Consider the following 11,151-nt stretch of genomic DNA (forward strand, 5'->3'; position numbering starts at 1 on the left):
GAGCAACAGAAGGCCATCCATGAGATGGCCTTGATCGAGGAGATTGGGATCAGTGGCCCCCTTAACAAAATGGAGTGGGATACCATCTCCCAGCTCTTGGTGGTTCTCAAGCCACTTCTCAAGACCACCAAGACCCTCAGCGCTGGCAATGCCCTCCTTAGCTAGGTGATCCCCATAGTGAAGAAGCTTGAGAATGAAATGAAGAAGTTCCAGGGGATTGATGTTCTTGGCTGGGGCAGGCCACTGTCACCAGAGGTGCAGGCACTGGTGAACCAGCTGAAGGAGGACATCAAAAAATGGCTGGATCCGTTGTGGGTTCAGTATGGTCCATGGGTGCAACCCAGGGTGAAGGGGAGTGTCTGCAGCAGCAAAACCCTCAATCACTGGATGGAGGTGCTGGTGAACAGAGCAAGGGAGGCAGAAGGGCAGAGGAAGGGGGGATGTGCAATAGGGGGATCCACCTTCCTGTGCCAGCACTCCAACCATAAGCCAATCTCTTCCACCACAGCTGCTGCCAATGTGGGCCAAGGGCATGGCTTCAGTGTTGTGGTTCACAGGCCCCAGACCCCATCATCAGGCAGGTAGTGTGGAGGTCTCAGTAGGTACCTATCTCACCAAGATTGTGGAGCCACTGCACTGTGACCCCTTGGCCTATTGGATAACCCATAGTCAGGTTTGGCAGGATCTGGTCACAGTTGCCCAGGATCACCTGTTCTGTCCACTGACCAGTTTCCAAGCAAGAGGGTGTTCAGCATTGCTGGGAATGTTGTGACACCCCACCAGACCTCCTTGGATCCTGGTTTGGTGGAGTAGCTGGTGTTCCTGAAGGTGAACCTCCAGCTGCTGTGGTTCCCTAAGCTCCAGGTGCAGACAGACTGAGTGCCACCCTACACACACCACACCTATTTGCTTTTTTAATTTGCTTTCAGATCCTTGAGGTGCACTTTCACAGAGACCCCTGCACCACTCTGCCTGAAACCTGGCAGACCTTAGACCTTATGCCCATGCAAGAGGCTACCATCCTGCTGTTTTCATCCTGCTCTGCCTTAACACATACAAGTGATGCGAGTTCTGCTTTCAACAGCTTGAGGTGCACTTTCACAGAAACCCCTGCACCTATCTCCTTGTACCTTGGCAGGCTTCATGCCCTTAGAAGGGGCTACCATTCCTACTGTTTTAATCTGAATCTGCAAAAAAAAAAGGACAAAATTATAGGTATTTTAGTGATTCTCCACTATAATCAATGGCTGAATCTCCGAATCAGCACTGAATCTCTGAATCTGAATTGGCCAAATTGAATCAGGATGGTGATTCAAATCACTGAACCAAATCACCATCCCTCCAAATCAGCCAAATCTGAATCCAAAGTGAATTCTTGCTGCTTCACACAGGCCTACTAAAGACCATCAAGAGCATAGTTATTTAAGGCCACTTGCACCCCAGGCTTTCTACCTTTTCTTTACACTTAGAGATAAAAATAATCTTAAAAGGCTTGTATTCTGTTTAAAAAGCTTTCTGACTGACATGATTTTGCTCCACGTGTGTCCCTTTCTCTGCCAGGTGTTCACCCGCAAGCTGGAGGAAGTAGGGCGAGTGTTGTTTCTGATATCACTCACCCAGAAAATCCCTACTGCCCACAAACAGTCCCACGTCTCTATGCTCCAAGAGGACCTTCTGCGCCTGCCTTCCTTCCCAAGAAGTGCCATTGATGCAGAATTCTCACTTTTCAGTGATCCTCAAGGTACTGGGGGAAGCCTTTGGTGGGGTTTGCAATGCATGTCTTTGCATATTGAACTTGGCACCAGGGTCTGTATTCAAACAAAAAGCACATAGACTAGTAGCATTTCCAAACAGGAACATTATCCTGATGTGGGGACATAAACATAACTGTGGTAAAGATGCTGCAGCATAGCATCATTCATTAATTAAAAGTCTGGACAGGACAACCATGTAAATTAACACCAAGAGTCAGGGTGAAAAAACAATCAGCTTTTGCTAGCATCACTATAGTCCCTTGCCATTAGGTGGGAGTAGAGTAGATCATAGCCTGCTTGCATTGACCTTGTGTGCAGATAGCATCTATACCAGAGTAATTTCAGCACCTATACCAGCATACCTTACACAAGAATCTTTCCTCTGTTTTTTTCGAGATCAGTTCTATGGATTTGAGTAAAATACATTGGTGTAGGAGTTATCTGTCCACTTCCATCCTGAGGCAATCATTTGCTCAGTACAAACAGGCTGTGACTTATTCCCTTGTCTGTTTCCTCTGTCTGCTTTTTATCCACAATACTGTAAAGGATGGTCTCAGTTCCACTGATGTAAGCATGTTGAAACTATTCATGCCCCTATTACCTGATCAAATCCCTAGTGGAGTTAATGGGAATCTTTCCATTAGCTTCTGTGGACATTGGATCAGGGCCTCAGTTACATGCATCTATGCGCCCTGATTACTATTATTAGGGCCATTTTTTTCTAAAATGTGGGTGCAGATTTCAGTGCCCACAAAATCTGAAGCCTGTATTTTTATAGTTGTGTATGTGATATGGTTTATACTAGTTAAATAACTTCACATACCAAAGAGGTAATTATGTATGACAAGTTTCAACTTACATGTGCAAATATGGGCTGTGCTGTCAGAGTGGGTACATGTGCAGATTTTGCAGGAGATATTTAGGGACTGTGTCTTTACACAAGATAACCCTTAAAGATAGCTAGGATTTCAAACCAAACTTTGGCTTAGGTGAAATCATCCACTGCACTGGAGGCTGTAATTTTCATTGAGTGGTGAACATTGACAGGTTATGTCACTCGATATGTGTTGGACTTAAAGGCACCCCCTTTCAGAAGCTGCACTATAAGAACCTGTCATTGTCCTGTACTGGGATATCCTTGACACTCATAGCCTGCAACTTCTGAGCTGTATGGGTGTTTTGTGTTTTCTGTTTGTTTTGACTTCATGTACTGTCCTGTAGAAAAGACATCCAGTGCCACTTGTTGAAATTTCACCATAAATCCACACGTAATTGTGTGATAAAACCCTAGCATGCCAGGGTGCTCTCAGAGATACACGCTTGTTATACATAAAGTTGACACTGTAAACCTATTTGTCCCCCACTCTGCTGGACAGGCATGCCTACATTATTAATTTGCCCAGAAATCACAGTTTATCATAGGTACTTCAGAATAGTAACAGAAAAAACAAAAGAGTGTATTACAAGGAAAGAACAAATAGTATAAAAAGTAGTGATCAAAGGCTTTCACACAGAGTATGGTAAAATAAAATGAACTAATCTTTACATAACATTCAGACTACCACCTATCCCTCATAAAAATTTCTGTGACCATCTTCTGGGGTCAACCTCCTCGTAGTCACAGCTAGGCCCTCAGCTGGGGACCTACATGTCCCCTTACTTCACAGGAACACCCCCTAGCAGTCACTGCCAACAGAATATTTCCCACAGCCTCCCCCCTCCACCTACCTTAAGGAGAGCCAGGGAATCCTCTAGAGAGTTTCTGCCTGTAGATCCATGGCCGGCAGAAGGTAGTTTCTTTTTTTTGAACTGGAGGATTTATGTCACAATTCACAGAGAACAAGGATTGTTGTGGTTCTGTAGCTAATACTGGCTGCTTATCTGGCTCCTGAACCAGGAGTGAGTGTCACTGATCTTAAGGTAAAAATACAGTATTGATCCTCATGCCTTTCCTATAAATATACATCAGATCAGACAAGCTGCCAGTGGTGTGTGCAAGCTTTGATCTTCTATAGCTTAAAAGAGAATGGAGAATCAAATGAATTTTAAACTAGTGGGATAAAGATTAGTAACGCCCTATGATACCTATCACCTTTGTACTTATGAGCCTTTTATGCCCTTTGAAACACAATTGGTCAAACTCTGTTGATATTAATGAAACTAAGGCACAGGTGAATTTGATTCCAATCCTACTTTAAAAAGCACCTGTAGCCAAAATACAAGTAGCCAAAGTGGTAATCTATTTTGGTGGAATCTATTTTGCAAGAATCTGTATGAAGACACTTGGTCAGCATGTTCCTTCCTTTGAGGATGTTATCAGACTAGAAATGCTTCTTTGGACAAAAGTTATTAATTACATGTTGCTTGCATTGTTCTTACAGCTGGGAAGGAGCTCTTTGGCCTTGATACTCTTCAGAAAAGCCTGTGGATTAAGCTCTTGGAGGAGATGTTTCTTGGTATGCCCAGCGAGTTTCCTTGGGGGGATGAAATCATGCTTTTCCTAAATGTCTTTAATGGAGCCTTGATCCTGCACCCAGAGGACAGCGCTTTGCTGAGGCAATATGCTGCTACTGTCATCAACACTGCTGTGCACTTCAACCATCTATTCTCCCTCAGTGGATACCAATGGATCCTTCCCACCATGCTGCAGGTGAACCTCTTCTTTCTCAGCTACCATTGAGAACTGAAGATTAACAACCTACTGGCTGTCCTTCCACTAAGCAAAAAGCAGGAGACTTTAAAATTATTCTGTTTCATCAGCTAAAGCTATAATAATCAAGCCTATTAGTGTTTAGTGATATCCATTGTTAAAAGGGCTTTATCAACAATAATCCTCAGAGGATTGGTATGTATTTAACACACTTAACTTCTCCTTTATCCACATGGGAAAACCAATGTGAAAAGGTGAAATGCTTTGCCGCGGCTCACAAAAAGTCTGTTATTGTTTTGAGCTACAAATGAGCCCACAGTGTGTTAAGGGCTATCCTCTAATAGACAAGATAAAGTCCCACCCCATAGAGTATGCAATAGAAAGGCTACCAGGGTAAATGCACATGCTGCTGAGGCAAATGCACATGTTTAACTATGCCCAAGTCCCATTGAGATCAATGGAATTGGGTCTATGAAGATGAACAAATAGATGTTGTGTAGAGGAGGAGCAACATACAATATCCCATAGACAATATTTTTTTTAGTAAGTAAATATCAGACATCTCTGCCTGTACTTCCATGATTAGCTGGCTTCATACCATCACAATCCACATGCACAAAGTGCCATGCATCAATTTTTTGCTTTGCTCATAGTTCAACTGTCCATGATTTAATCACCCTTGTTCTGCTCCTTCCCCTAGAGCATCCTTACCTATATTGGGTTCCACCAATTTCTTTGTACATTGTACATCAGGCATACATTAGTGCCAATCACAACATTGCATATTCTGAAATATTAAACAGGCTACAGATCTTTCCAATGTTTTGGACTGTTTGTAGTCTAAGTAGAGTTAGTCCCTTCACCTTCATGAACCTAATTGCTGTGATAAAGTACAGCACAATTCCCATGCAGCTCTCACATGGTGATACATTTTGGAAGCCTGCACAAAGTCTGAAGAGTTCGGCTTTACTGGGTACTGCTGAGGGACTAATGAAATGCACCCAGATCTAGCCTATGGACTAAAACGGCAGCTGCTCCCTTTCCGTACCTCCGTGAATGGGTTCTCAATTGTCAGTCCCAAACAGGTTTCCTTATCTTTGGCTTAGCCCCAAATTCCATTCTCCGTAGGTACGGAGTTCACCCACTCTGTGTGCATCTCAGGTCCTTTTTTTCAATTTCTGCTCATGACCACCCAGGGTTTTCTGGCTTCTGGAGGATCCCCCATGTATCCTCTGCAATGGAGTGAATTTCGTCCTGTAGACAAGAATTTATTATGGCTCATTGTCTTCATATAGCAAGAATAGTATATTCCTTGTGTTTTTTAGGCAACCTGCTGCTTCAGTAGGGAAATGAAGCAGACAGGCTATTAAAATGGACAAAATAAGGAAATGTAAAAAGGAGGCTCAGAGGTAATGATATTGTTTATGAAGCTCTGAGGGACAAATGTTTATTAAATCCTGCATCTAGTCAGACACCCTTGGTACAGGATTCCTGGGCATTTAGGAAGGAAATATTGTTTTCTGGGCCCAAAATATATTGCGGAGTTCACTGTTTGTTCATTTCTTAAAAATTGAAGCAGTATCTTTATCTCTTTGTTTCCCTTTCCAAGGTATATGCTGACTATGAAAGCAACCCTCAGTTACGCCAAGCAATTGAGTTTGCCTGCCGCCAGTTCTACATTCTGCATCGCAAGCCCTTTATCCTACAGCTATTTGCTAGTGTAGCTCCTCTTCTGGAATTCCCCGTGAGTAAAAAACAATCCTTAGTTTTCTAGTGGAGAACCTGGATATGAAAATGTCATGTTAGACTGTGTCAGAAGCCTTACTAAAGTCCAGGTATATTTTGTCTACTGTTTTTTCCTCCTCTGCCAAAGTAATTAACCTGTCAAAGAAGGGAATCAAGTTGGTTTGGCGTGATTCATTCTTAACAAATATATTCTGGCTGCTAGTGATCATCCCTTAAGAACCTCTTCTTGTTGTCTTTAATATCCCTTGCCTTGTATCTCACTTTTCACCTTTGCTTTGCTGATTTTGTCCTTATACATTCTTTCTTCTCCTTGGTAAAGTTTTTTTAATGATATACCTTTCTTTGCATACCTGTATGTTTAGCTTCATTTTTGAGGTAGCTACAAAGCTCATTGTATAGTTCCCTCAATCTCCTGTAGCTCCTCTAGTCTTCCACTGAGTTGGAATATTTTTTTTACTGAACCTCTAATGCTAAGTTCTTTAAGAATTACCAACCCTCCTGGATACCATTATTCTTTAATATTTCTGTCTGTGGGACCTTCTATATGTCTGAGTTGGTTCATAGCAAAGACACTGGTTGGCATGACCCCGTTAAGGCACTGCAGCCCCCTCTTTCCCCTTTTCCCTCACTGCAGCCCGGGTCAGCCTGTCTGCTGGGGAGCAGAGGGGAGGGGGCTGCAGTGGTGGCCACTAGAGCTGGCAGACCCTGGCTGTGGGGAAGGGACAGAGGGAGGAATTAACCCTTCTTCCTGCCCCCTTCACCTTAACAGGACCATGCTGAGTTGGTTGTCCCACAGAGTGGAGAGGGGGGCTCTGTTCCATGCTGTGGGGGGACGTCCACAAATGGAAAAAGGTTGAAAACCACTGTTTTATATGATTAAGCTCTAGAACTGAACTGGCACGTAGTTAATAAACGTGGTAAAACTGAACTGTCTATATCTGCAAATAAAAACTGTGGGATTGCAGAGTCTTGAAAAATCAATAATCTGTGGGTGTCATTTAAACAGGATGCCACAAACAATGGACCCAGTAAAGGGGTATCAGCTCAGTGCCTGTTTGATCTGCTGCAGTCTCTAGAGGGAGACACACCTGACATTTTGGACATCTTAGAGCTGGTGAAAGCAGAAAAGCCTCTCAAATCATTAGGTGAAAACAAGGCTTTTTTATTATCCCCTTCATTTGTCAGGTTTTTATGTACTATCTATCTGTTATGTTAATGAAATTTGTCCTGGAAATTTTTTCTTGAATCGGACAACACCAGTTTCTTACATTGTTCCTGGTTTCCAGGACTGGGTTTGTCTCATTACATTACATGAATTCCATGAAGACAGAATCATGTATTTATTTCATTGAGCTGAGCTAGGAAATCTGAAATGAGCTACTAGCATTTTGAATGTTATCAATGGGGAAAGGGATGAAAAATAGGCTGCATCATTCAGACCAGATCAGTGCTATTCACCTGCTCTGCTGCATGCTGAGTGAAAACAAAAGCATCAACTCCTCTGGACAGAATTGCCTGGCAAGTGATGGATACCAGTCTGGAGTTCTGTGGTGTTGCTGATATACTGAAATGGTGTAGCATCGTAGAGCAATGCTACAAATCATAATATACAATAGACTAGGGTTTTTTCCTTTTTTCTGTAACACATTGCAATTTTCTATTTGGCACCTCTTTTAAAATTGTTAATAGATCTTCTCGAGAGTTGTTTCCTTTTTAAAAGAAAATAACACAAGAGACATGCTTTATTATTACCCCAGCTGGATTTTCAGAAATAAAATTTCTCTCAGACTGCTCATTTAAAATGAGCATATAGGCCAAAATGTTTATTGCTTAGTATCTTCTGTCTGAAAATCTATAAAGTCTGTAAAGTTGGGTGCTTAGAAATTAAGGCATTCATAGTATAAAATGTATGAAAACCTGAGTCCCATTTTTAATAGAGGTTTATTCTCCCAAACACCTAAGTCTTGTTGACTGTTAGTGATATTTAAGCTCCCAAGTGCTTTTGAAAATTTTACTCAAAATTACTAATTGATTTTGAAAATGTAGGCCAGTGAGGCACCTCTGTCAAAGTCTCATGATTATCAGAAATAGAAAAAGTCACCTTCCAGTGTCATATTTTATGCCATTTTTAGCAAGATAGCTACTACCAGTAGGAAAATGAAAACACTTTAATATTTAAATGGATGTGTGTATGTGCATGCATGCGTGTGCATGTGTAACTCAGTTCACTTATTGTGGAAGAACTCAAAACACGATGTAAATGGCGCATAGGGTATTGAATTTCACCTAATGAGAACAGTTTTCTTACCTGCTGGGAAAAACAATGGGAAGAGGGTTTGATTTTCTTTTTTTATATGGTACATTTTTTAAGGAGCAAAACCCAGCTGGGAATGTACAATGTGAGAAGCAGAACACTTGGAAAAAAAAACATCTTCAAATTAATTCTGTCTGCTGCCTATCTTACCTCAACTTACTTCTGTTCAGTTTTCATATTTCTACTGATATTTTTCTGTCCTTTTAGATTTCTGCTATGGAAATGAAGATCTGACCTTTTCTATCAGTGAAGCCATCAAGCTGTGTGTAACAGTGGTGGCATATGCTCCTGAATCATTCAGAAGGTACTTCACTCTAACATTCAAAAGGGGTTGGGGGGGGCTGTTTGTGTGTGTGTGTATGTGTACATATGTATTTTCAAAATATATAACATATTTCATTCCCCTGCCTGAGAAAATCATACAGTGCTTAGATGTACTGTTACAAAAATGACACCAAATATGTATTTCCTTTAGGAAATGATTTAGTCTCCATACTAGTGGTTCCCACTTCCCAATCTGTTTAGCCTCAGGGCACCCCTGCATAAATTTTCTGAATTTTGTGGTATCCCAGTTGAAAATCACTGATCTAAATTCATAAAAGATATGGAGCTGGGCCTTGAGGCTAAGAAAGTTGAGAATCACTGATCTGGTTGGTGCACTTCAGGGCGGCAAGGCCAGGACCTCACCCTGCTGTGTCCCACTCTTTTCACTGTCTGAACCTTCCCACCCCTGGGTCTGTACCTTAGGGGGCAAGGGCAGCCCCCACTGCTGAGACTGGTCCTGCAGGGTCTTCATGCCTTTAACCACCCCCATGACCTCTTCTACCAACCCTGGGAGTATGGGAGGAATGGAGGGGACAAGTCAGGCTGCAAACCTCAGCTCCGTGTGTGTCCACCTGCCCACACACTCACAGCTCAGTGTTTTGCTGGGAGCATAGAGGGGATGGGGACGGACAAGCACAAGAGCTATCTGGGTGGGGGGAAAGGGTGAGAAAAGACAGCAGAAGTCCACAGAAGACCAGCTGGAGCAGACATAGAGTGCTGGATGGAGGCAGATAGCATTTACCTCCTCGCCCAGGGGGATCTTGCAGCACACTGCTGTTGCTCTAGTGTGCTGTGGCACAGCCTTTGGGAATCACTGGTTTATTCATATTTGGATAGTATTAGGTAGAAGGATACATACAGACAAGCAGAAGTGGAGGCAAAAGTTCTATGAGGACATTCCAAGCCCTTCTTTTTAAAAGAAAGTACTTTGCCTCCACACAATTTTCCCTTAAACAATACCAGTGGGTTTTATTGCCGGAAAAAAGTGCTTCATTTATAACATTTCTCAGAGCTCAACTTAATATTGACCATGAAACTAATGCATTCCTATTCTTGCAAAGGAGCTTCATTGAATACAGGTAGTTAGGACCTTGTTTTCATCTTTCATTTGAAAGAAAACACTTGGAGGAGGAAGTGCTGTGTCTCAGGCTGTGCTTAGCTGCTGGTCATAGGTGCCAAGTACATTAAGGAAGCCTGTCCCTAATTGGGCAGGACAGTCCCAAAATGGGAACATCAAGTCCTGATCCAGGGTTGCGTGACTTCAGGACAGCATTTGTCTCAGATTCCCACTATCATGTAGGGATCCAGGTTTTTCATTTACCACTGAAAAATGTGGGAAACAGTGGGTTTCCCCTTGCATGGTGGGAGAGGCTGCAGGGAGCAGAACACAGGAGGCACCACATGCACAAGTGTGTGAGCACACATGCATATGGCCAGGAATACAGCCCCAGGCAGTAGTGGAGAGCAGCTCTCCCAGCTGCCTGCAGGTGAGTGTATTGCAGTGGGGCCCACAGTGAGGGAGGGAGTGGGGCAGGGGCTGGCCCTGGGAGTGCTGCCCAGCCAGGGTTGTGGATAGAGCCAGGTTGGGAAGTGGGATAGAGCCACAGGCAACTCATCCAGGGGGTGGATGGGCAGCTCCCAGCTACTGTGCACACTCCTGGGGAGAGGGACATGGAGGGGCAGAGCCCCCTAGATTTGGTTACAGGACGGGGGCAGATACAGGCTGCCTGTTGCAGCCTCAGGGCTCCTCTCCCTGCTGCCATGGTGAGGTGCCTCCTGCCATGGTGATGTGGCAACATGCAGTTGTTCCCTCCATTGCTGCCAGGTGAACAGGGTGCACCTCACCATGGCAGTATGGCCAGTGCGGGGTCCTGGGGCCAGGGCAGCAAGGTGGGGAGCCCTGAGCCTGCAGCAGGCAACCTGAATCTGCCCCCACCCCTTCACAGGCTCCGCTCTGCTCCAGCCATGATGTGGTGGGGGAGGAACAACACATCATCTTAGGCCCCCTGCCAGCAAAAATACTATAAGAGTCAGTGCCAAGGTTCCCTCTAAGGTGTGCATGTGCGCAGCCATGCAAAACTAAAAGTCTGGCCACACACAGACTTTTCAAGGCTGTGCACCGGGAGAGGAGCTGAAGGTAAGCTCTGAGGTGAGGCGAGGCAAGGTGGGAGTGGAGGCCTGGCATGGGCTCCGCCGGCTCCGGAAAACTGCTCCGCTCCCCTGCATCGCTTCAGGGAGTGAGGAGGCACGTGGCGTCAGGGCTGGGGAGTGGAGCAGTTCCCCAGAGCCAGCAGAGCCTGACTTGGGGCAGGCAGCAGCTCTTCCCTGAGGTGAAGCAAGGCAGGAATGGGGGCTGGGGCTGG

General features: G+C 44.2%; 1 protein-coding gene across 2 annotated transcripts in view; it reads left to right on the top strand.

Annotated features, from left to right (window-relative positions):
- UNC80 (unc-80 homolog, NALCN activator) overlaps window positions 1-11,151 on the top strand; it is a 195,195-nt gene that overhangs the window by 137,075 nt on the left and 46,969 nt on the right. For both annotated transcript variants that reach the window (XM_019553643.1, XM_019553642.1), the window contains exons 43-47: window positions 1,561-1,741; window positions 4,136-4,404; window positions 6,014-6,148; window positions 7,157-7,295; window positions 8,672-8,768. In XM_019553643.1, coding sequence (XP_019409188.1) covers window positions 1,561-1,741; window positions 4,136-4,404; window positions 6,014-6,148; window positions 7,157-7,295; window positions 8,672-8,768 — 821 coding nt within the window. The remainder of the gene's footprint in view (window positions 1-1,560; window positions 1,742-4,135; window positions 4,405-6,013; window positions 6,149-7,156; window positions 7,296-8,671; window positions 8,769-11,151) is intronic.

The sequence above is a fragment of the Crocodylus porosus genome, unplaced genomic scaffold (assembly GCF_001723895.1).
Source record: "Crocodylus porosus isolate Cpor-Errol unplaced genomic scaffold, CroPor_comp1, whole genome shotgun sequence".
NCBI lineage: Eukaryota > Metazoa > Chordata > Crocodylia > Crocodylidae > Crocodylus > Crocodylus porosus.